The sequence below is a fragment of the Barbatula barbatula genome (genome assembly GCF_947034865.1).
Source record: "Barbatula barbatula genome assembly, chromosome: 16".
In the NCBI taxonomy this organism is placed as follows: Eukaryota; Metazoa; Chordata; class Actinopteri; order Cypriniformes; family Nemacheilidae; genus Barbatula; species Barbatula barbatula.
Genome location: NC_136779.1, coordinates 22,643,389 through 22,669,478, shown reverse-complemented (window position 1 = coordinate 22,669,478; position 26,090 = coordinate 22,643,389). Strand labels below are relative to the sequence as shown.

The 26,090-nt window shown below is 41.6% G+C and overlaps 2 protein-coding genes across 15 annotated transcripts; both read left to right on the top strand.

Annotated features, from left to right (window-relative positions):
• On the top strand, positions 1-6,677 carry uqcrc2b (ubiquinol-cytochrome c reductase core protein 2b). Of its 2 annotated transcripts, XM_079477254.1 has the most exons (15): positions 1-543; positions 1,096-1,137; positions 2,044-2,130; positions 2,334-2,483; positions 2,576-2,640; positions 2,748-2,804; positions 2,879-3,003; positions 3,101-3,198; positions 3,355-3,412; positions 3,741-3,836; positions 3,932-4,131; positions 4,654-4,734; positions 5,318-5,394; positions 5,475-5,628; positions 6,256-6,515. In XM_079477254.1, exons 1-15 carry the CDS (start codon positions 520-522, stop codon positions 6,337-6,339), a joined length of 1,398 nt encoding a protein of 465 aa, XP_079333380.1. In that variant the 5' UTR covers positions 1-519; the 3' UTR covers positions 6,340-6,515. The 2 variants fall into 2 exon arrangements, with proteins under 2 accessions (XP_079333380.1, XP_079333381.1); XM_079477255.1 differs by lacking the exon at positions 1,096-1,137 and having other exon boundaries at positions 6,256-6,677.
• A 6,321-nt stretch (positions 6,678-12,998) lies between these two features.
• On the top strand, positions 12,999-25,306 carry eef2k (eukaryotic elongation factor 2 kinase). Of its 13 annotated transcripts, none has more exons than XM_079476461.1 (20): positions 12,999-13,117; positions 13,673-13,752; positions 14,019-14,323; positions 14,598-14,642; positions 15,698-15,798; positions 16,127-16,187; positions 17,301-17,338; positions 17,562-17,733; positions 17,813-17,962; positions 18,039-18,171; positions 18,252-18,379; positions 18,538-18,733; positions 19,263-19,303; positions 19,381-19,464; positions 20,046-20,102; positions 21,536-21,673; positions 21,745-21,933; positions 22,462-22,586; positions 24,215-24,393; positions 24,751-25,306. In XM_079476461.1, exons 3-20 carry the CDS (start codon positions 14,048-14,050, stop codon positions 24,858-24,860), a joined length of 2,223 nt encoding a protein of 740 aa, XP_079332587.1. In that variant the 5' UTR covers positions 12,999-13,117; positions 13,673-13,752; positions 14,019-14,047; the 3' UTR covers positions 24,861-25,306. The 13 variants fall into 13 exon arrangements, with proteins under 13 accessions (XP_079332587.1, XP_079332590.1, XP_079332585.1 ...); XM_079476459.1 differs by lacking the exon at positions 12,999-13,117 and adding an exon at positions 13,153-13,252; XM_079476460.1 differs by lacking the exon at positions 12,999-13,117 and adding an exon at positions 13,231-13,545.
• Positions 25,307-26,090: the final 784 nt, after the last annotated feature.

Genomic DNA, 26,090 nt, shown 5'->3' with positions numbered 1-26,090 from the left:
AGACGAACATCCGAGCGCTTACCATCGTGTTTATTTATTCCTGCAGAGACGCTTTAAATCAACCAGATCCTCTCGGCTAGAGCTTCACAGAGGACACAACTGCTTGCGTAAACAAATAAACAAAATATACAACAGAAATTTCCTCTGACGATCAGAACACGTTCGTGCTCTTCTCTAGTCCTCCTGCAGTACAACACGTGCTCGGATCGGCCACACTGCGCATGCGCGGATCACATTCAACCCACCTCACGCAACTGTGTTTATGTGTTCCTGCAATTACGTGCAATTCACAGCAATTCGATCGTTAAAAAAATCAGTGTGTATATGAATCTATTAATCTTACACGAGTAAGAACACTAAACGCGTGCGCTTCATATGTTGCTGTAGTAGTCATTCGCCGAGTCGCCAGGTGGCAGTATGTCCTCGTGCTTCGCTGCGTGTGAGCGCACAGAATCAGCGCGAACGGCATTGTGGGTAGGACATCCGTAGGTCAGCCATATTGCTGCAGTGCGAGTGAAAATGAGAGGAATCAGTCAATTATCAGTGAGTACTTCATTATATATGACATCTGTACTGCATACTTATGTGTCTGTATGTTCATGTATGCGCGTTATTCTCAGAGAGAGATAGTTTGTAATGTTTGGACTCACTGTGTGTCTTTTATTACATGTTCAATGCTTTGGCAATATTGTTAGAACACACAATCATGCAAATAAAGTGCCTTGAGTCGAGAGAGAGAGAGATTTAATGTGGTATGTGTTTATGTATTTTAGCTTTAAAGTGTCATTATGCTCGACATTGTATGACTGCATCAGTAATAAACTGTATAAGCATTCAAAAGGACATAATATTGACATTAAATGACAGATGAATTGACTGTCATGCCAGTACAGAAATACGATGTCATTTTAATCTGAGGAATTCATATTAATAAAATGAAAGGTGAAAATATTTCTCACACTGTAAGAAGCTGTGTGCACTCACTTCATTTAATAACAATTCTCTTTTATTGCATAAGTTTCTGTGATGTTGTTGTGTGTGGTGTCACTGGATATTCAGTGAGTGTTGTGTTTGTTTGGCTTCATTTACACTTAGTCATTTAGCAGATGCTTTTATCTAAAGAGACTCACAGACGAGGTAAACAATGGAAGCAATATGTTGTCTTGTGTCATGTTGTGTGTGTGTTTGTCATGATGTGTTATGATGTGTGTGTGTGTGTGTGTGTGTTTGTCATCATGTGTTATGATGTGTGTGTGTGTGAGTGTTTGTCATCATGTGTTATGATGTGAGTGTGTTTGTGTGTGTGTGTGTTTGTCATCATGTGTTATGATGTGTGTGTGTGTGTGTGTGTGTTTGTCATTATGTGTTATGATGTGTGTGAGTGTGTGTGTGTGTGTGTGTGTGTGTTTGTCATTATGTGTTATGATTGTGTGTGTGTGTGTGTGTGTGTGTGTGTTTGTCATCATGTGTTATGATGTGTGTGTGTGTGTGTGTGTGTGTGTGTGTGTGTGTGTGTGTGTGTGTGTGTGTTTGTCATCATGTGTTATGATGTGTGTGTGTGTGTGTGTGTGTGTGTGTGTGTGTGTGTCATTATGTGTTATGATGTGTGTGTGTGTGTGTGTGTTTGTCATTATGTGTTATGATGTGTGTGTGTGTTTGTCATTATGTGTTATGATGTGTGTGTGTGTGTGTGTGTGTGTGTGTGTGTGTGTGTGTTTGTCATTATGTGTTATGATGTGTGTGTGTGTGTGTGTGTGTGTGTGTGTGTGTTTGTCATCATGTGTTATGATGTGTGTGTGTGTGTGTGTGTGTGTGTGTGTGTGTTTGTCATCATGTGTTATGATGTGTGTGTGTGTGTGTGTGTGTGTGTGTGTGTGTGTGTGTGTTTGTCATCATGTGTTATGATGTGTGTGTGTGTGTGTGTGTGTGTGTGTGTGTGTGTGTGTGTTTGTCATCATGTGTTATGATGTGTGTGTGTGTGTGTGTGTGTGTGAGTGTGTGTGTGTGTTTGTCATCATGTGTTATGATGTGTGTGTTTTTCAGCGGAGGCTCTATGGAGTTCAGGCCGCTCGTAAGCTGGAGTCTGCTGCAGCCGTGGAGCCGCTGAAGTTTCATCCACAGGAAGTGCAGGTCAGTCTCTCTCAGTCAGACACGTAGATCTCAAAACTGAGACAATTACACAATTTATTGTGATGAATTAAAAGTCTGTCTCAAGATCAAATGTAGATTCAAAATGTCTTTTAAATGAAGAGCTTTGATAATAATATTTTAGTAACCGATGCACATTATTTAGATAATCAGTTTTGTTTCAAATGCTTTTTTCTTGTCTTCAGGTGACAAAACTTCCTAGCGGTTTAGTGATCGCATCAGTGGAAAACTACTCTCCCGCCTCCCGGATCGGTGTGCTGATTCAAGCCGGAAGCCGATATGAGACGGCGGATAATCTGGGTGTGACACACTTGCTCCGTCTGGCCGCTAGTCTGGTATGAAGTGGTGCGGTGTGTTTGTGAGGTCTGGACAGCGTGCTGCGAGTGACTCTTGTCAGTGATCTGTTTCTGTGTGTCGTTGACTGTAGACGACCAAAGGAGCGTCAGCCTTCAGGATCTGTCGGGGAGTTGATGCTGTTGGCGGAAGCCTGAGGTCACTATGCGTCTTCTGAATATCTGTTATACGTGTTGTCTGTGAGTAGAGCTCATGTTTGGGATGTTGGTGTGATGTCATGTATGTTGTATAATATTTGCGTACAGTGTGTCGAGCTCCAGAGAAACGCTGGTCTACACCGTGGACTGTCTGAGAGATCACATGTAAGTAATAGATGTGATGATCATGTATGATGTGTGTGTTTGTGTGTAGCATTAGCGTGACGTTTCTCTTGCAGTGATACGGTGATGGAGTACCTGATCAATGTGACCACCGCGCCAGAGTTTCGTCTGTGGGAAGTGTCTGATCTCACTGCTAAAGTCAAGCTGGATAAAGAACTCGGCAAACAGACTCCACAGATTGGTATTCATCAGTTCACATGCTGTTGAACTCTCGGTGTTGCCTGGTAAAGGCTGAATCTGTGCATGTTTTTCACATGTTATTCATGTGTCACTCTCAGGTGTGATCGAGAATCTTCATGCAGCGGCCTATAAGAACGCTCTGTCTAATTCTCTCTACTGTCCCGACTACATGATGGGACACATCAGCACAGAACAGGTATGACATCATCACTTTCATCTTTACTTGCACGTGCTTCTTTCTCTTGTGATTTATGATCACGGTCTCGTGTGTAAGAGGCTTTGAATAAATGTAACGTCTGCAATGTTCTCAGTGATGCTTCTTGTGTGTTTTTCTCTATGTCTGTTTACACAGTTGCACACCTTTGTTCAAAATAACTTCACCAGTGCAAGAATGGCTCTCGTTGGTCTTGGTATGTCATTCAGTCACGTTGGCCCATCATTATTACCTTATCTTTTGACTCGAAATCGATTGACACTTATATTTATCTGTTGCATCTGACAAAAGACATGTTATCAGTTCTTACGAAATATAAGTGGCATCATTTATATGATTGTGTGAAGCAGTGATTCAGTCATAACCTGTGTGTGTGTTTATATCACAGTCATTGATTCTCAAACCAGCGTTCACAGAACTGATGAACGTGAATCTGTTATTATCTCGGATAATGATGATAATAATCATGTCAGTAAAGACAAGACACTTGTCAATGTTACAATGATGTGTGTGTTATTGTTCAGGAGTGGATCACACTATACTGAAGCAGGTTGGAAAACAGTTTCTGAACATCCGCAGTGGAACAGGCACCGTTGGCTCTAAAGCCGTGTACCGTGGAGGTATAATGACATCACGTGTTTGCTCACGGAATACTGAACAGAAGAAATGTGTTAATGAGGTGTGATGAGCGATGTTCTGTGTGTGTTGTGTACAGGCGAGCTGAGGCATCAGACTGGAGGTGATCTGACTCATGCTCTGTTGGTCAGCGAGGGATCCAGCGTGACAGCGCCTGATGCCACAGCGTTCAGTGTTCTGCAGTGTGTGTTGGGATCAGGACCTCGAGTTAAAAGAGGATCTAACAGCAGCAGTAAACTGAGTCAGGCCGTGTCAAAGATCACAGGTCAACCCTTCGATGTGAGCGTCACCATTAAAGCAACACTTAAAGCAACTTTTGCTCACGGCTCCCTCATAAGTGCCATTGTCTGTTACCAGTGTGGTAAATAATGTCACTGTATAAGCTTCCAAGTGGGCAGTGTAATACTCCTGAATTTGTTGAAGTAAGCTGATAAAACCAGTGCGCTTGAAGCCGATATGAGACCTGCTCAGCTACCAGTGGCAGTAGAGTCCATCAGGTTAACAGGTTGTTCTACATTTACATTTATGCATTTGGCAGATGCTTTTATCCAAAGCGACTTCCATTGCATTATCCTATACATTTATACACAGGTATCTGCAATCCCCTGAGACCCAACACACAACCTTGAGTTGTTAACACAATGCTCTTTCCACTGAGATACAGGAAAGCTACTTTTCTACCACTGATATCATTTTAGGGACATTATTTCATTTTAGGGACAAAAAACGTTGAAGTGTTTCTTTAAAAACAACATCACTGTATCATTTAACTTCTTTATAATCTCTCTTGTTGTGTTGCAGGTGTCTGCTTTTAATGTCAGTTACACTGACTCGGGTTTGTTCGGTGTCTACACCATCTGTCATCCTAATGCTGCTAAAGATGTACGTGTGACCCTTTATTCTTCAAACTCATTGCTTACTGATTCATCCGTCAATATATTTTTAATTTAGGGGATAATGTACAGTCAGAATAAACCCTGACAGGCTAATCATAACTCGGATTGTGTTTATTTTGTGATAAGAACCAGCTGGCTGTCAATTATTGAACATGAAAGATTCAGCTCAAATATTTGATGTGCTCATTTATAATACAAGGAGAAATTGTTTCTGTTTGCTTTAAGCAAAGACCTAACATGGAACTTGGAAATAATCTCATCTATGTTATTAATGAGACATGTTCAAAGAAAACAAGTTCATATTCACTTTTAGCCAATAGAGCAGTCATATTTCTACATGTATTTAGGAAAAGCTCAGATAATATTTTTTAATGTGATAACCTGCGATGACACTGGCCTTGAATGACCACAATGCATCTAGAATCGGGCTTTTCATTTCTTCCGCGAGTGTCACAAGTAAATAAAGAGAATCAAGTATTTGAGAGAGCTGTGTAATAATAGACATGAACATCTTCTGAGGTGATGGGATTGATTGAAATAATGTTCTGAGGTGTATTGAATGTGTTCAGGTGATGTCAGCAGCCGTGGCTCAGGTGAATGATGTTGCTCAAGGGAAACTCACTGCCGCTGATCTCAACAGAGCAAAGTGAGACACACACACACACACACTGCGCAGTGTACTTGTGTTCATGTGTCCATTAAAGAAGGGTTGTTTTGACTGATCAGGAATCAGCTGAAGGCCGACTATCTGATGTCCATTGAGAGTTGTGAGGGACTGATGGAAGCCATTGGTACTCAAGCACTTACAGAGGGCACTTATCATTCCCCTGAAGTCGTGAGTCACAAAATAGATGCCGTGTCTTCAGCTGATGTCGTCAATGTAAGTGACTCTTGTGTTTCAGTACACACTTGTGTGAGCAGTGCATACTAAAGATGAGCAGAACACAAGCAGATCAGCTGTAAAAGCACTGAAAGTTCTCCTCAATTTTCACTCTTTTGATATGAATGAATGATCAGACGAGGAAAGGGGGGTGTTTAAATGTTTGGTGTCGTGGCTTCAAGCCAAGGGCTCAGGTTAAGAAGAACAGCATGAAGAAGAGCCCTGAGGCAGAACAAAGCCATTTCCTTGGTCATGTGACTAAACCCAGTGTGAGATTGACCAATCAGAGAAGCACGTAGATCCCTCGCTGGATCTCTTTCAGTTCTGCTGTGAGCACAGGAATGTAAATGACCTGTGACCCTGAACAAACTTTACACTGACATCTCTTCAGTCACGACTGTAAATGTGTGCAGGCTCGTGTGCTTTCATAGGACAAACACAAATGAGTGTCAGGTGATGCTGCGAATATGTTTTTAAGTAACTACAGCATGAATCAGGTTCAATAGGCTTAAAATGTCTGAGAACTATTTGATGTTTATTAGTGATATTATTAAGACTTATGACTCTACTTTCTACAGATTAGTTTTCGTGATTGATGTGTTATAATGACGTCGTCTTCTTTTTCAGGCGGCGCAAAAATTCATGTCTGGCAAAAAGACGATGTCTGCGAGTGGACACCTGGTCAACACCCCTTTTGTTGATGAGATCTAGTGCACTTGATAAACTCGTCTTCATTCTTAATGTCAATGAACATATGTTCATCATTTCTGTCCTGATGCTCTTCTCATCCACGTCTGATTTCGATATTAGAAGCTCAGCAGGTGTGTGTTTGAAATGTATAAATGTAAATGAATAGAGAATAAAGTATCTGTGTACCAACACTGACAAACATTTGTGAAACGTTTCGATTTTGAACGCACAAACACCTTTAACTTTTATCCAAAGTGACTCACATTGCATTATCTGGTATAGGTATCTGCAATCCCCTGGGATCCAACACACAACCTTGCGATGTTAACACAATGCTCGAATAAAGGAAATAGTATGTTACTTATGTATGATTAGAAGTAACTTCAACCATTCATGACTACGTGAACAGTTCAGTCAAGTGAAGCTTTTAAACACTAGCGTACATGCTAGGGATGTCCCGAGCCCTGATAGCACACATACATCTGGCTAACGTCTACATTTACATGTGCAATACATAGTTTGCTCATCTGCAGTAGGACTCAGATCTTTTGCAGACGTATTACAGATGTACAGACGTCTCCGAGATGTATTGCAGATGAGCAAACTATGTATTGCACAAGTAAATGCGGATGTCAAATAGACATAAGCCAGATGTGCCATCAGGGAGCCGATGGCAAAGATCGGGGGCCATTCAAGGCATTTTAACCGGATGACCTCTGCCATCACACAAGTTTCGTAAAGGGCAGCGCGAGCATTTCCACAAGCATTATTCGTTTAATAACAATTTAATACCAAACCCTCAAAATGTGGACGGATGACAGCGAGTTCACTCGGCTCTGTGACGCTGTGATAGAGAACACAGGTCTGATTTCATACAGCGCTCTACCGGAGCTTTACAACCGGGGGCCATCTGGGCCTGAACGGAGTCTTGGGCCGCTCAGATGGATGTATTATAAATGCCAATGCAGAAGACATGTATGCATGCCACCCCGCACCCCTCCAAATGTGCCTGTAATGAGCAAGTATCTCTTGAATCCTTCACATCTTTGTATGAGCACCTATTGTACTATTACTCTTTTATGACATATCGCTTATTTCTCCTTGAACTGTTTGTAAGTCACTTTGGATAAAAGCGTCTGCTTAATGTAAATGAAATGTAAATTTAGAAAACGCTTGGCAGCGGTGGGATTCAAACCCACACCATTGAATTGACTGGAGCCTGAAGCCAGCTTCCGAAGGATCGTCCGGGAAAATGATGAAAATGTTTTAACTCACAGCTTCAATATTCGTAGCCAATCATGTGAGAGCGTTTCAAATTTAGCAGCTAATCACAGAGGGAGAGTTCAACATTTGACCAATCGGAGCGCAAGAGAATGTCGAGTGCCCCGCCTCCGAAGTGATCGAAAGGCGAACGATCTTGAGTAGAGGAATGAATGAATCCTCAGGGGTAGGGTCAGAGGTCAGTACATTAGAAAGTTCACAACCTACGAGCAACATCACTGCCACGGATCTCTCCGTTTTTTACAAACAAAGTATATATTTGTAACGGAGGTATTAACGGTAAGAATGCATAACCTCAGAAAGGAGGTTTAATGGAAACTCTGAATGTGAGGTTTGTCAAACCAGAGAAAGCGGAGTAACTCAAGCCCATCTCTAAAAGACAGGTCACTTACACTGAGAGTCAGTAACCATAGTAACTTACTCGTGAACCTCCCCTGGTCAGGAGCAGCTGTTCTTCCTTTAGCACAGAGTTTATTTCCATCTCCACAAGTGCTGTAACTCGTTCATTCATTAATACAATCATTCATGGCACACATTAGATCCCACAGAGACCATCTCACTGACTAATGTCATATGTGCTGTTATAAAGGATTCAGTACATGAAGAGGCTGCATTCAATCAAAGAGATTTCAGGAGAGCAGTTTAGGACCTGAGTGGAATCTTGTCATTTCCCTGAGCATTTATATGTTTAAATTCTACCATTTTTCTTTACAGTGAATCCATCCTTACAATAATAACATCAGCCTGTCATGATTCTGCTGCATCATGTCATGTTTCTCTTGGTTTAGTGGCAGGATCATGACAGAATCTCATGTTTTGTGTGGAGAGAGGCAATTATTGTTCTTATGGCCTTCCATACTCTCTCTCCTTTCTCGTCTTTGTTCCCATCCTCTCGTTACCCTCGTTATTGATTAATGCCTTCACCTGTTTCCCTCTTGATTTGCTCCCTTATTTAATTCCCTTGTGTCTTCTGTCTTCTGTCGGTTCATTGTGGTTGTGTGGTGAGTCCATGTGTCTTGTCAAGTCTAGTTCAGTGTATTTGTAGTTCAGTGTATTTGTAGTTCAGTGTATTTGTAGTTCAGTGTATTTGTAGTTCAGTGTATTTGTAGTTCAGTGTATTTGTAGTTCAGTGTATTTGTAGTTCAGTGTATTTGTAGTTCAGTGTATTTGTAGTTCAGTGTATTTGTAGTTCAGTGTATTTGTAGTTCAGTGTATTTGTAGTTCAGTGTATTTGTAGTTCAGTGTATTTGTAGTTCAGTGTATTTGTAGTTCAGTGTATTTGTAGTTCTTGTTTTGAGTTTGTTAAGTCTTTGTGTAGTTAGTCTTAGTCATGTTATTGTATCCATGTTTTGTTCTGTTACCCCCTCGTGGGTCTTTGTTTTATTATTTGTTAACCCCTTACCCGCTGTCTGCACCTGGGTCCTCTCTCTGTGTCTCATCATGAGAATCATGACACAGCCATCTTACGTGTATTACATCAGAGCATAATTTTCCATGGACGATGAGAAATGATTAAATAAATACAGACGATCATGCAGAAACGAAGTGATAAAGGTCAAACACAATTTATTTGAACATGCAGCCGTTTCAACTCATATCTGCTCCGAGAAGGGTTCCTGCGTTCCGTTTAGAGTCCTTTACACTATAACGTCTCATCCGCATCACTCATGGCGAGATGTTTTTTATTATTTATTTTGTTTCATTCATTTAATGAATCATTTATTTGTTTTAAACCTTTTCAGCACATCAGTAAATCCAGAGCTGAGAGTGTGCCTCGCTCTCAAGTGCTTTCTGAAGCCATGTTGCTTTTTTGGGTGGCGTTGCGATGGTGAATCGTAATATCGCTTATTGATAAGAATGGATTTCAGGTATTTTGAGTGATGTCATACCTTGCACCTGTTGACTTCTACTGTCCTGTTAAAGAAAGGGTGGAGGATGGATGGATGTTCATTGAATTAAAGTTTAAATGTCTTTAACTTGCTCTTTTAAGAGAGTTGCTCAGATAAGCATTATTGTTTAGTTACAAATGCATATATCGTGTTAGTTTGTGTTATAGATTGAAAAATGTCCAATGCAATCTCGTGGCCAGTTGACCTCGCTTGGAGCTGTCCAGAAGTGCACATGTGGTTTTCACAATCAGAAGGTAACATTAATGTGAATGCGGTGGAAGTGGGTTTCTTTGGCAAACCAATGTTCCCCTTTCAAAAATGTCTGTTTTTGTTGCTGTTATAAGAAGCCCACTGCCTCTTCTGAACAAACACCATGGGTCACGGAACAACAGCCGGGGCAGAGTGAACCACAGCATCAGCCTTCCACGTCAAGGATAACACAGAGTTTGTCAATGGTAATAATGCATTTTCAATATACCTTATGTTTTAAAGTGTCAAATACTCAAATACATGTCAGTTGTCACACCTTGTGGGGGCACTGCTGGTCAGTTTGTATGTCTCAGGTGGGTTTAGTCACATGCTCACTTTTTGGGTGGGGTGTCTTTACACCTTTGTATCTGTTGTAAACACCTTGTGGGGCAGTGCTAGTCAGCGGCTGGGTCAGTTTTATATACCTCAGGTGGGTTTGATCACATGGTCAGGGAAATGATAATACAGATGAAACGGTGTCAGTATATATTACACAACATTTTGTCTTCTCATTGTAATTGTTTTGCACTTTCAGTTTTCCAAACCAAGGTTTAGCAGGTCTCACATTGGTGCAGTGAAGCCAATGTTGTAGCACATAGCCTCCCACAGTCTGCGTCCCGTCCGATCTGAGCCTTCTGATTCACCTGTCCACTCGGAGTTCCAAGATGCAGGGCAGGGAGGCGATGAAGAGCTGGTATGTTCCACACAAAAGAAAATGCTAAAGAGAACAATTTATTTCAAAACAATTCATTATTGGCCAACATCTGCTTCTGTGAATCCAAAGTTTCCACTTATTTTACCTCAAAGTTACTCTTTAAGTACGTCAACTCATTAGTAAGCTAAATGCATCGAATGTATTATTTAATGTTTGTCTTTTTCAATAGGCTGTTGACTACCAATATGTGGCTGGTTTTCAACATGTGGACAGGCTGGCAGCTTACTGTATCTGGTGGAGCCCCGGGGGTCAAACAGTCCTCAGGAAGCCAACACCATCATTGGACTTTGGCAGAAGCTGGATGACAGACACAAGCAGAGGGTGGTGTATGCAGCTCGGCACCAGGAGTTGGGTGGGGTTATTGAGAACCAGTTCCAAATTTAAAAGAACCAAGGATTCGACAGGATGTTCTCATGACGGTTCTGTTTATCAGTACCTGACTTGTTCAATCATTTGTGAACGGCAGTGAACAACGATTTTATAGTTGTATCTGTCTGCCAGGACCTGCGTCAAGGATCTCATTACTCACGTGCGCAGTTCATTACATTCAGCACAATGAATGCAGCAAACGTTCAAAAGTTTGGTTAAACTTTGTGAAAAAAGATCAGAGCATTGCCACATGCAATACGAGTGGTAAAGATATTTCATGCAAGGCAGGACGCAACTCTTATATGATGAAACACGTCATTAATCTGAAGGAATGCAGTGTGTTTCAGCCTCGAGTCCTCCGGCTATAACGCACCAGATAACTTACAGCTGTAAGCAGCGTCTCACACTCGGGTACAAAATACAGATAGAGATGAAAAGACCATCAGTTTTGTTACTTGATTTTAAATAGTGATCACAATTAAATACATTCTGGAAGCTACGGGACAACATGTTCTAGTTTCTTTGAAAGGATTTGAATTATTAATTGTCGAGCCTGTCAAGATGGTTTCTGATCCTCCAAAACTATCGGAGGATAAGGCAGCTTGTGCTTGGAAACAGCTCAGTAATGGAAGGAACATCCATGCAGCTGGTAGTTCAAAACACCCTGATTCAGTGGCACAACAACAGACAGAAAAAGCAGGACCTGTCTGTGCTGCTTCAGGGCATTGAGTTGCCTCGGTCCCTTCCTGAAGCTCAGGAGCATCTTCAGGGTGCTAAACAGCTGAGACACATCAGCCAGCGGAGCAGCACCAGTACAAGCAAAGCAGAAGCAGGCTTCTGTTGGGCGACCCACTCTCAGACCCAAATCACCAGTTCCATCCAACCGTTGGTCACACCATCCAGGAGCATCACTGCAGATGGTGACCAATGTACTTGTGCCGGCAGCAGCAGGTGTCCAAAGTGTGCCAATGGTCCAAGGCATGGTGACGGTGCAGGGTATGCCAGTGGTCAGCCTACAGTTGTCCAGGTCACCGCCTCACAGCCTGCTGCCATAAGAGAGCCTACAGAAGAACTGTGGAGGCCAACACATGCAAATTTAAAACAAGCGTCACAGGTCATAGCCATAGCGGCAGGGTGTACTGCCCACAGTCTGAGACCCTTTCAAAAGAGTTATCAAATAACGAATATAGTTTAATGTATATTGCGATGTTTGAACCAGTTGTTCATTGTTAATATTAGTTTGTAGTTATTTTGCTTTTAAAGCATGGGTTTTGTTTTTAAAAGGCGTTATTAAAGGCTTTTTACACTTACTTGTTTTTAAATATATTCTTTATAATTGTGTTTGTTTGTCTTATTGTTTAATATTCTATTTACCTTACTTTTTTATAGTAAACTTTTCTTTTGTGACATTACCAGTATCCTCGGATTGCACCCGTTCAACCCAAACCCAAAAGAGCACAGTCTAACATCACATGATTGTGTAGTTATTTACTCATTACTTTACTTGTTGTTATACATCAAATGTGACCTGTTACTACAGATGGTCTAATTCCATCAAACTGATTGGAGTGCTGATGGATGTGCCTGAGGTCGATGACCCCTCTGACCCCTCCCCTCCTCCGCTGGCCTCTCTGTGTGTCTTTGGTTGATATTAATCAATGTTTCATTTTCAATATTCTAAACTTAAAGCCTGAAAAGCATCTGCGCGCACATGGGACTGTTGAACGTGGTGCTGTAAATGGACTTGCTAATGATGTTAATGTGACATGATCACCTCAGGGGTCACGGTTGAGGGGGAGGATGGCTTTTTATATGCCTGGTTTTATTTTTAACTTATTGTTTACGTACGCTATTTCTAAGAATAAAAAAATGGGTTTCTGTAAATCATCTTGCGACTCGACCACCCTACCATGACAGCACTCCACTCATAGAATATACACATTAAACAGCCTTCGCTTATATATATAAGATATCAACTCGATGTGAAGGGAATTCTGATGCTCGTCCGGGTTAAATGAATCCAACACCGATTCTCACTGATTCAATATAACCGATCGAGTAAATAAACCCATAGAATAATCGATGAACCTTCCTAGAAACCAAAGCAGGCGGACCGGAAATGTGAGTGAAGGGGTTTCATGAAACGGTTTGATAAAGATCGTAATTGTCATTAAATTGCTTCGGACAGGCGACACGTGTCCATGATCCTCGAGCCTTATTTGGATTTGTTCTCGCTCACGTTGGCTACGTGCAGCACGTCCTCACCAGTGTGGAGGGATGTCCTACTATGAAGAAGGTTATGAAACTAACGCGTGATGTTTATTAGCTCCTGATTGGCTGAAAGCCGGACTGTGGCGCGCGCACGCTCGAAGGCTCATACATATGGAAGATTCTTTGAATAAGCTCAGCCTTCGCTTTAGTAGAATTGGCCGTAAGATTATCCACGACAGCATATGGCTTCCTATGAATAATCATTTGATGCGTTTGTTCTTCGCACACATACATTCGAGCGGCGATCATAAATACGTTTGTTCTTGCACAATTCACAGAGAAGTATCCGCTCGTTCTCTGAATGAATGTTAGGTTTGTGTACTTTGAGAAAAGTCCGCTAGAGGGCCAAAGCAGAGAACGGTCAGTACATGACAGCGACTTACCGCGAGAGCTGAGCTTTCTCGTTCCTCTCGCGATACGTCGACGTCACGCGTCTGCGCAGCGCCGCAAGAGGTCTGAACACGCCTTGTGTTGTGAGATCTGAACATTAGTTGTGTGGGTCGCAGTCGTGCTGTCAGTGCGGAGGGTTTGAGACGCGTCCCCTCGCATGTTCACAATGTTTATTTTCCTTCGTTTTTAGGGTGTGAAGACTTTACGCTATACGTGATCACGCTCGCTCGTGTCGTCTGTCTTCAGGACGCAGTCTGCATTCATCTGAATGTGAGTTTCGCACACGCGGGTTCGGTGTTGTTTGTGCAGTGTTAAACTCTGAGTGAGGTCAGTGAAGCTTTAAGATGAGTTTCCTTAAACTAACTCTTTTCACGCGCCGTGTCTCGGTGTTTGATGAATGTGTGTCAGATTTGTGTGTCTTCTCTCGGAACAGTCAATCGTGCTTTTACCACAGTAAACATAGTACAGCGCTAATATTTGCTGTAAAACTATTTCAAATGCTAATCAGTCCTGTGACCCTTGACCTCTGTGTGTAGTGTAGTGTGTTGTTGACAGCAGCAGCAGTATGATGATGATGTGTGAGGAGGAGCTGATGTTCAGTATGGAGGAGGTGGTGGGGGTCTCTGAAGGGTCCAGCAATAACAGATGTGTGAAGAGTCGAGTGTGTTTTGATGATGATGATGATGAGGAGGAAGATGATGATGGAAATGAGCTGTTTATCTGTCCCATCACTGATGACCCCAAACACCCAACCAAAGACCCCTGTGAGCGCCAAAAGAAACACCATCAGCAGCAGCAGCAGCTGACCGACTCCGTGCCCAAAAACTCCTTCACATACAGAGTGAGTTTATCTTCATTGACATCACTATTCAACTCACCATAAAACATTCTCACATCAAAAATACAAATAACGTGCACAGGATTATAAATCAAGGGAATGAGGGAGTAAGTCATGTGTATGATACTTGTTTCTGCATGTAATCTACTCGCTCGTCTCATTTCTGTAGGGTTTGTGACGCGTGTTTTACAGTTCCAGCTCTTTTGGTGTCATTTATGTTGTCTCACACTGTCTCATGTTTTGAAATAAAGTGGGTTTGTCTGTTCCTTCAATTCAGAACACAAATGAAGAGGTGTTTGGCTCTTTAACTGAGAGAGGTCGGGTATGTTCACTACAACTTTCTTCATCTTCATTCAGCTTCTCTTGTTTCCCTTTGACCTCCAGCCTGGACCCCTCACTCGAACGCACACGCACACGCACACACACACACACACACACACACACACACACACACACACACACACACACATATATATCTGGTTTATTATCTCTGTGGGGACAGTCCATAGGTGTAAGGATTTTAATGCTGTACATTTACTGTATATTTTATCCCCTCAACCTTGAGATCATAGAAAACCCATGTGTTGGTGTGCATTCAGGTTTAAGTCTCCACCGGGATATAAAAACAAGGCCACACACACACACACACACACACACACACACACACACACACACACACACACACACACACACACACACACACACACACACACACACACACACACACACACACACACACACACACACACCTGTGTTTTACTTCTGTTTGCTCTGTCACACCCATCCTTTACATCCTGTACTTACTTCATCATGATTATTAGTTTCAATTCTTTTATGTTGGTCAATGCTGTAAATGTAGATTTAGTTTACACTATTTAACTACTAAACACACTAAATATCGTGACTGTAACCTCTGACATATGATTGTGATGTAAATAGAGGAGAACACATTTGAGTTTTTCTGATAAATCCACAAGTGTGCAGAAGTGTACGTGAGGTTAGGCTCCGGACACAAATGTGATTTCTCTTTACGAGACGCCAGCCTCATGATGTATGGATTATGTGTGTTCTGGATATTTTGGGATGTTGTGTCGATCCTGTTAAAGCGCAGGACTGCTTTACACTACAGTAAATCAAATGGATGTGAAACTAAAGTCATCAAAAAACAACCTCTCTCTCTCTTTTCTTTCATTTTTGCTTCACCTTTCTTTTTACAGCCTATCCAGTTTCCTCCTGCTTTCTTTCTTGTCATAATCACAGTTGTGTGTGTGTATGTGTGTTTTAAATGAAGTATGAAAACAGGTCGAGGATCATCATCATGATTAATTTGTGCAGATATAAGATGAAGACATGTGTAATCTGTCTTCTTCTGCATAGGCCACATGGAAACATGCCATAGAGAAAGCCAAAGCCATGCCTGATCCATGGGCTGAGTTTCATCTGGAGGAGATGGAAACGGAGGGCTGTACTCGATACAGGTCAACCACACACACACACAGAGTGGATGTGAACACATTCGATGAGAAACACACACTGTATGTGTAATATCAGAGATGTGTGCTCCTCTCTCTACTATCTCAATCTAATTTTAACCCGTTGTAACTTCACACTTGAGCGTGTGTGTGAGTCCTGAGCTGAAGTACACAGTGTTCAAAATGAAACCAGCACAAGTTTACTTATGTAAACAAACATCCATCATGTGATTCTGTGTGTGTGAGAGGACACCATTCTCAATCTCTTATGCCGTTACACATCTACAATAACCTGCTGTCAGAGATTAAACAAACACACTTTCTCACTCTTTAGATATAACGCTGTTACTGGTGAATGGGTCAAGGACGAAATATTTATCAAGATTTCCACTCAGGTATTTACACACTCACACATGCAAACACTCACATTTACATTTAGTCATTTAACAGAAGCTTTTATCCAAAGTGACTTACAAAGAGTTCAGGGAGCAATAAGCAATATGTCATAAAAGAGCAATAATGCAATAGGTGCTAATACAAAGATACTAGTTTAAACAAAAGCCAGACCACTACCTGTTGAGAGAAGAGGGTATTTGCGTGTAGGTATTTCTTTTTCACTCACTCACTCCCTCACGCACACACTCAAATGCACATGCACACACTCACATGCACACACAAGCACATGCACTTGCACACACTCACATACACAAGCACATGCACTCACATGCACACACTCAAATGCACATGCACACACTCACATGAACTCACACGCGCACATGCACACACTTACATGCACTCGCACGCACACAAGCACATGCACTCGCACACACTCAAATGCAGATGCACACAAGCACATGCACACACACTCACATATGCACACACACACACACACACACACTCAAATGCGCTTGCAAGCACACACTCACATGCATACGCACACACGCACTCACACGCGCACATGCACAGACACACACACACACTCGCATGCACACACACACTCATATGAACTCACACGCGCAGATGCACACACACACACACAATTCAATGTTGTTTATATAGCGCTTTTCACAATTTGCATTGTTCCAAAGCAGCTTTACAGGGGAAAAATGAAAAACACAAAAAAAAGGGTAAAACACAGAACATGAACAGTTTAACTTGTTATAAAAAAGACCTAGTAAATAATACACTCAACAGTCTCCCGGTGGTTTATTTAGCATATGTTGCATTAAGTGAATGCTTGGCTGTAAAGATGTGTCTTTAATCTAGATTTAAATTGGGCGAGTGTGTCTGATCCTGGAATAATATCAGGAAGGTTATTCCAGAGTTTAGGGTTATGGTTAGGTCACTCAAATGCACACACATGCACGCACACATTCGCATGCACACTCGCATGCACGCACACACTCAAACACACACTCTTGTGGTGTGCTTGAGCTACAGGAGTAAATGGTTCTCTGTGATAGTAATAAAAACTGTATAATGCTTGGATTTTATTTAATTTTTTTCAGTCTTTTGGGAAAGGATCCATGAGAGAATGCTACAGAGCGTAAGCACACACACACACACACTGGGGATGATATTGTTAATATGATTTTCTTGTGTGCATTAAGACTTGATTTGACATACAATTTTGTTCTGCATATTTTGTGCGTTTGTGAACTTCATTATTTTGAACAGACAGACAGATGAATGAATGAATATGAATCGTCTGTATAATGCTGTGCTGATTCTGGTTGATCTGCAGCTTGTTGTGTGTTTTTCATTCACAGGAAGAAGTTGTCCAACTTTTCTCACAGCAGTAACTGGAAATCTGCCTCGAACTATGTGGCTAAGAGGTACATGGACACGGTGGACCGTGAGGTTTATTTTGAGGATGTTAAGTTACAGATGGAAGCCAAATTATGGGGTGAGGAGTTCAATCGCCACAGACCTCCAAAACAGGTGCATCTTCAGAAGCCAATTTAAGGTTAATAAACACGCATGTGCCTGTGTATTCTCAAACCTATCCCATCATTCTCAGGTGGACATCATGCAGATGTGTGCTGTTGAAATGACCAGTCGTCCTGGAAAGCCTCTGTATCACCTGGAGCATTACATCGAGGGAAAGTACACTAAATATAACTCCAACTCAGGCTTTGTGAGGGATGATAACATCCGTCTGACGCCGCAGGTACGGTCTGTCACGTGAAGCGTCACCGCCTCCACAGCTCATCCACTCGGCTTCATGCTTTCTTCTCCTTTCTCAGGCGTTTAGTCATTTCACATTCGAGCGCTCTGGACATCAGCTGATGGTGGTGGATATTCAGGGTGTTGGAGATCTCTACACGGACCCTCAGATCCACACTGAGAAGGGAACTGACTTTGGAGACGGCAACTTGGGTAATTATCATCTTTCAGACACGGATCTGAGCCGTAGAGTTCATGATGGTCATGGTGATGATGATGATGGTGTGTTTCAGGTGTGCGTGGCATGGCGCTTTTCTTTCACTCTCATCTGTGTAATAAGATCTGTAGGAGTATGAGTCTGGCTCGCTTTGATCTGTCTCCAGCTGAAAGCACACAACTCAACATGACCAACAAACTGCTGGTGAGTGAGCGGGTCACAGACGTCCATAAAGATCTGTGAACCTCTGGGTTTGCCTGTATCTGTTGCAAAAACATACAGTGTACAAAGAAAAGAATCTGAATGTGTGTATATGTTGGACGAGTGTGAGAGAGATTTCTTTCTTGTGTTTTTGTAAGCAGCAGTCGGCTCAGACTGTTCTCCGGGGATGTGAGGAACAATGCGGCTCTCCCAGGGTTCGGACTGTGTCCCTCGGTCACATGCCACCTCTCCTGTCCCGTCTGTCAGAGACCTCATCAGTGGATGAAAACAGCGACACAGACTCGGTTCCATGTTCTCCTATGAGTGTTGGTGTCTCTATAGGCCGCTCGCCCATGGGTAAGACCACAGAACAACAACACTACACAGCCAATAGAAAACACACACACTGACCCGTGAAGAAATCACAACTGAAATGAACAACTGCAAAGAAGTTCTAAATGTAGGTTCAGGATGACCCCTAAACACTCAGTCCTGTCAATCACCATGAAGAGCTCTTCAGAGGAAGTGACATCATACATGGTCAGAAAAGCACTGATTAAAAGAGTCTTTCAGTAAAGTGACGCTGTGAGGAAGCTCAAGCTCCTTTTCACTGTAGACGACACCTGCTTTAATATAAGATGTATTTAAATGAGTAAACATAATGACATTAATCACTGTTTGTGTCTTAAAAATGAATCATCTCTCAGCATTTGCTCTCCCTCATGACATCACAGAGATGACTTTTCTTTCATCAGCTGAATAGCAATGTTGACCTGCATGAATGAACCTGAAGATCTCTTTATTATTGTCATTGTCATCATGAGTGAGAGAAGTTTTGTCTTGTGTTTTTGGGTGAACCGTCACTCAGATTTGTGTGTCTTTCCAGGCTGGTCATTTATGAATGAACACATGAATGCGGATCATCATGTGAGTTTTTCTCTCCCAGTGGATATAGAAACACAGGTTGAGTCTTCAGTAGTAATGTTGTGTTCTTGTGTGGATAGGAGTCAGAGAACGGAGGAGACAGCGGTTGTCCCAGTGAGAGACGCAGTGAAGGAGACGCCGCTGAACATCAACTGCCAGCGCAGGTACACTTCATCATCACTAAACAAACTGTGCTGAGGAAACGACCTGAATTATTCAAAGCCACTCTACAAGCTTCAAGGGTCTTAGTTATAGATTTACATTTATTCATTTGGCAGACGCTTTTATCCAAAGCGACTTACAAGTAGTGTGTCACATTACTGCAGATCAATCAGGGGTAAGGTGTCTTGCTCAAGAGCACTTCAGTCATGACCTGCTGACACTGAGATTCAAACCTTCTGATCACAAGCCCAACGCTCTAACCACCAGACCACAGCTGACCAGCTGAGTTATACACAAACACAATGAGATGGTTTCAGCAGAGCCGTACTTGAACACATACGTCAGAATTCACAGAGCAGAAAACATTCAGCAGCTTTTCAACAGCAGGAAGTGGAGATGTGTTTATGTCATCACATCACTCTGCTGTAAACATCATACAACAGCAGTGTAGTGTTTCATTGAAGAGAATGGCTAGCTTTATACTGAAAAACAGCACATGGGATGGCTGACACTGATTCTAAACTGTAAGGTCATGTGTTGATGTTAGTATTTTAAGATGTGTTTGTGATGCGTCATCATTCAGGGTCGTCCTCCGAACAGCAGACATTACTCTGAATCGGATGAAGACAGTGTTCGTCGGGTAACTACAAAAAAAAACATTTCTCCAAATCTTCCTGTGTCTAATCATATTAGTAACCCAATCATTACTGATCCCAGATCATTCATTAACTACTGTAGTAGAATAGATCTCTTCATGTAAACCTGTCATGGTTCTGTTCTGTGAACATCAGTCAAACATCTCATTTACATGAAGGAAATCAATGATCATCTCTGTCCTGAGGTCAAACCCTGCATGTCATCTCTTGCATGTGACTTTGATTTATTTGTGTGTTTACTCCAGCACGTGAGACATTTGTCAGGCCTTTATCTCTCTCTCCATCTCTTTCGATCCAAATATTTTACACATTTATCATATTTGGATCCTCTGCCACACTTCTGCTGTTATTTATGATTTGGCAAAATATATAGTCTATATCATGGACAGTTTGTGAACACAACGTTAAAGGGAAAAATCATCATTTACTCACTCTCAGGTTTTGTAGAACCTATATACTTTGGTGTTCGGGTCGGTACAAGCCCCGCCTATCCCCTGCTTTACGTGGGGCATATGTGACGTTTTACTCAGGCCTGGGAGAAGTTAGCCAACAGCAGAGCTAACAGTAAAACAAAGCAAAACACCAAATAGGGTATTGTCGGAAGAAAGCGAGAGAGTGATCGGACACGAGGTCGGTCACAAATCAATATCAGACAGGCTTATACTCAGTGGCGCGAGCTGCAAGAGGCAACAGGTTGCAAAACGGATAGAGACCTAGCGGTCCTGCTCCTCAATTTGTAAGTGTTATTTGTATATTTTTTGTTACTGTCCTGCACTTTTTAACATATTTATTATTAGTCGGTGTCATTGGCCCACCACCCGTTCACACTTTATAACCGTAAGGTAGCTGAGAGGTAATATATTGTTGCCGGTGTCGATAGCTAGCATGTTGTTGTGTCTCGTCATGAATGACTTTATAAACACTAACGTTTGTGGTAAACAGTGGCGACAGTTTTTACGCGCTGTAAATTCCACATATCAACCACGTGGGGCAACAGTGAGCAGGAGTTGCTCGTTGTCGCTTTAAACACAAAGAAAGATATTTGTAAGAATGTTTTCAGCTCTGGGACATCATCCACTACCAAAGTAGGATGAGAAATAATCAATTGTTGTTGTGTTGAACACATAATGAGATATTTGGAAGACTAAAGGAACACACAGAGTTCTCGGGCAGCTTTGACTACCATTTAATTCCTACTATGGCAGTGGATGATGTCACTGAGTCATACAGGTATGAAAGGACATGAGGGTGAGAAAATGAGGATTGGAATTTTTGGGTGAACTGTCACTAACTAGTTTTTTTACACTTTTCATATCCACGATCCACACAGTCCAGGTGAATAGTGAATGAAGAGAGGTGCAGGACAGCTAATAAATGATGCTGTTATTTCCTGTCTTGTGCATTGTGGATGTTTCAGCTAACAGAAGAGAAATGGACGTTTTATCACTCGTCACGCTCACACATTCACCGAGCGTCATGTGTGGCGATGGAGGTGGAGAGACTCAACTCGATGGTGGTTGAGAGAAAAGTCCATGGTAAATCCATCCTGGGCAAGGTAAGACTGTGAGCCGTGTGTTTGTGCTGCACGATGAATACGTTGATGTTGAGGCTGTGTTTGTGGATCAGGTTCATCTGGCTATGGTGCGGTATCATGAGGGCGGGCGCTTCTGTGAGAAAGATGAAGAGTGGGATCAGACATCAGCTCTCTATCATCTGGAGACGGCCGCTATGTGTGGAGAACTGGAGGCTATAGTCGCTCTCGGCCAGTGTTATCTTCAGCTTCCACATCATATTCTATCTGAGATCGAGTTAAAGGTCAATCCTTACATCATACACAAATACACCTGATCACATCACTTACTCATTCTTTATCAATATGTTTGCACAATTATATTTTTCTGCAACATATTGTAGGGTGGGTCATGAAGTGATGGTAAACGTTTGACCAGTGTTGTGTAAACCTCTTAAAGTTGCACAGTTTCTCTATATCATGTTAATCTTGAGTATTCCAGAATCGTATCGTCTTTAGTTTGATCACTTTTATACAAGACAGATACAGCTGTAGCATTATTTCTGAAAACATGCGACACGTGTGTGCGGGGAACTAAAGCATGTGCACACACATCGCCAAGAAAACACATTCATCAGTTTCACTGACCGCGTGCGGTTCATGTCCAGAATCTTTTAGCGCTGGGACTGCCGCTCCATCTATCAGTTTCAAACCATCTCCAAATCCAGCGTTTATAAACATCCATCACCCAAATGCAGTGAACAAACAACACAGCTGAACTGATGACCTGATGCACAAGAATCGATCACAATCTCATGTTGTTTTTGTGACAGGCGTCTGAGGACAACCAGAAGAAAGGTTTCTGTTTTCTGCTGCAGGCCGCTGAGGCCGGAGACAGACCCAGCATGATTCTAGTGGCACGAGCATTCGACACGGGTCTAAAACTTCCTTCTGATAGGTGAGAAGGTCACACATGCTAGTGTTTCAGTCCATTTTCCAAATGTGGTTGAAAAGTTTTTAATAGCGGTTAATTAAATCAGATTTTCTGGCAAAGGAACATTTTTCAGTCCATAAGGAGATTGTTGGCATCCTGAATTGAGTCAGTCTGTCACAGATGACTTCTACAGTTGTGTATGGATCTTTCCTACTGTTCGCTGCCATTTCAAAGTAATAACTTTCCATGAAAAATGCTATATTTTCCATGATTTAATCATTTCAGAAAAATGAAGGCTTATTCAACTTTGAGAATGGGCCAGCTCAGAATATTATGGTGTAGTCGTTTTTTACCATGTGACACGCCAAATGTCCTCCCTGTTACAGGGCATTTTCATCTATTTCTTTAAGTGTTTAGAAAGAATAGTTAATGACTTTACCCTGCAACTGTATTAATAATAATATAATCAATAAAGTCTTATCTATAAAAAGCTATGTTATGCTTATGCCACATTGTAATTTGATGAAGTATGTTAATGCTGTTTAGTCCCATTTTTAAGTGACTGCATTTTGCACTATTCATTACTTGCAAGTAATCACAAAAACGTATAATGTATGTTTTTAGTTCATTCATAAAAAAAACTTCACGGTAAACGGGGTGGACGGATGAGAAACAGGGTGGCAATAACAGGAATAACATTTTATGCTAAACTCAGTCATGTTGAACAACAAGCTAGCACATGGTAACCATGGAGGAGGATTTTTAATATGTTCCTCGATAAATAAGCATAACAGAGAAGAAATGTTATGCTTTACCACATCAGTGAACTCTTCTTTGTTAAACTTACTCTGCTTCTTGTAGATGATTTACCTGAAATGATTTGCTTCTTCATGAGTATTATGTGACTAGAGGAGCAACCAGGGGCCGTGATCAGAGGCATTACACTCAGAGTAACAGGGGGGACATTCATATCAGGGACACATTTATTTAAAGATTTTAACAATTAAAAATATATTATACCATAATATGTCTGTCTGAATACTGGATTCTGATTGGCTGTAGGGTGTGCATTAAAACCCTTTAACACACGAGTAGCTCCAGTCAGTTTGATTACATTTGAAATTACCTTACAAAATAACCTTCATTTTCACCTGTTTGATCTAAAATGACACTGTAAACATCAATGAAAGCTTTATGATACAAGCGTGATAATCCACAGCTAGCTGTGCGCTAAAGTTTTTAATGCACCTCCGCTTTGCGTCTGGTGGTTCTTGCCCTCCACGTCTTGCATTAAAACCTTTTAACGTACGGCTAGCTGTGGATGATCCCTTACTTAATAACAAAACAGACCATGCTGTGGAATATTATATATATGGTTCTACAACACTAATGAAAAGTGTGGTATTATTTGTAACTGAAGCCTACCTGCACTACAATCTGAGAAATTGAATTGAATTCCAAGCACATCTCATAGTTTCTGAGATGGGTTTAATTCTATAAGGAATATTACGAATAACGATATTATGTCTTGTGGATTCAAAAGGCACTGAACAGTAGGAGTGACCCACATCAGCAGTGAAGTGTGTGAGAATGAAACAGTGGGCACGTTCACATGACACTCCTGAACTCTATTTTTTGATTTGAAACCGCAGGACTATGGACTGGACACACGCTGTGCACTGGTACGACGGCGCTCTTAAGATGACCGACTATGATGAGGGCGGAGAGTTTGATGGGATGCAGGATGAGCCGCGATATCTTCTGCTGGCTCGATTGGCTGAGATGTACCAACAGGGCGGTTTTAACCTGAACTCTGACCCTCAGAAAGCAGGTGAGCGTGTCTCATGTCGTTTCAACCCCTAGCGGCAACCACAGCTGTGTTTATCGTACAAAAGTGAACAACAATCCTGTTTGTATTCCCAGGAATAGCATATGCAAAAGACTTGACGTGATACTTCAAACGCGTCTGAATATCACTTCTGAAACTCAATCCAGACGCGTAATACATTCACTACACAAAAAGCATTGTAGTCTCCTTTGTAAACCAACGGTTTTATTTCTGTGAGTCAGATGAAGTGAAGGGTTCTTTACGTGTTCATGTAGAGATCAAGTGTATCTGTGTGACGTGCCCAAACTCCATATGTCTGTTGTTTATTACAGTTGTTCTGTGTGATGTGTTGTTTTACAGGTGATTTTTTCACTGAAGCAGCGGATGCCGCTATGGAAGCTATGAAGGGTCGACTGGCCAATCAGTACTACATGAAAGCGGAGGAGGCGTGGTCTATGATGGAGGAATGAAGCAGCTGAGATGGATGGTTTATACTTTGCACCCGGCTCGTGTTTACATGATCTTTCTCAATGCCTTAAGAATGCTTTCTTGAGTCGGGCACGTTGACTTTGAGAAGTTCTCTTGAATGTGACAGAAACAAGGATTCTATACTGAGGTGCTACATATACAAACTCTTTCATGGATAAATTCATCAGTAATAAATAACGGTTGAATTGTAATAAATACATAAGTATGTAATAATAGCAAGTCTCTATAAAGGCTGGCTGGATGTCTTGACCTTTGAAATGGTTTGACATACTGTTTACGTGTTTGATTTTTATGGATGTTTGACCTCAAAAGCTGTTTTAATGTCAGAATTCACCCTGAGTAAAGAGTGAACTGTTGTGCATGTGATTTGTTTTTAATCATTTGTTTTAGAACAACAATGGGTCAAATAAATAAGCTTTTATCTGTCTATCTGCATGTGTGACTGTTTATTCTTCAAATAATTGTGTGAATATTCATTTTGAGTTGTCAATGAAACCTGTAGTCTTGTGTCATAAATGTGATGTGATCTGTCAAATAGCATAACGCAGACACATATCAGTCCGGCTTAATGAGAATAAATCTCGTCAAAGATCTATCTCATCTATTAATAATAATATAAAGTATAACACTTGATCTCTGATGTATTTAAATGCCATTATTGTTAATTGTATACATGTCTAACATGTTGTTTCTGGTGCTGTTAAGCTATTGTTATCATCATAACGATGGGAATACAAATCTGATGCTGTCAGCACCGGTGGTGTTCCTCCAGATGTTGTGCATCAGCACTTCAGATGACCCGAGTTCACATCCTGTGTCTCTCTCCACTGCCCTGTCTTAAATCACATATAATGAACTTTGTCATATATTGGTGACGATGGTTCTAAGATCAACTACGATGCTTTTGGGAAACGCAGCCCAGAACAGTCACTATATTTCTATATGGCAAATATTTGACAAGTAGGTGTAGTAGAGTAACAAACAGACCCAACAGTCATGACATGCTTGCTGCTCATTCTGTGCAATTGAATCATTTATAGAAAAGAGCGTGTTCACAATAATAGCAGCGCAGAGAACAATTGGAGAGGTCAATCATTCTGTGAAAGAACTGCTGTCAAACAAGTGGCCCTGTATACGGACGGACCAAAGACTGTACATTTCTCTCTGAAGATCTGAGTCCAATGGGTCGTTCCAGACATTGTTCAGAAGAA

Excerpts from the sequence above, each read along its gene's own strand:
- eef2k (XM_079476453.1), top strand. The coding sequence starts at position 14,048 with ATGATGATGATGTGTGAGGAGGAGCTGATGTTCAGTATGGAGGAGGTG. Across the intron at positions 15,799-16,126 it reads GAGGGCTGTACTCGATACAG|ATATAACGCTGTTACTGGTG; the intron begins GTCAACCACACA and ends CTCACTCTTTAG. Across the intron at positions 22,587-24,214 it reads CTAAAACTTCCTTCTGATAG|GACTATGGACTGGACACACG; the intron begins GTGAGAAGGTCA and ends TTGAAACCGCAG.
- uqcrc2b (XM_079477254.1), top strand. The coding sequence starts at position 520 with ATGAGAGGAATCAGTCAATTATCA. Across the intron at positions 2,805-2,878 it reads GACTGTCTGAGAGATCACAT|TGATACGGTGATGGAGTACC; the intron begins GTAAGTAATAGA and ends TTTCTCTTGCAG. Across the intron at positions 4,735-5,317 it reads ATCCTAATGCTGCTAAAGAT|GTGATGTCAGCAGCCGTGGC; the intron begins GTACGTGTGACC and ends GAATGTGTTCAG.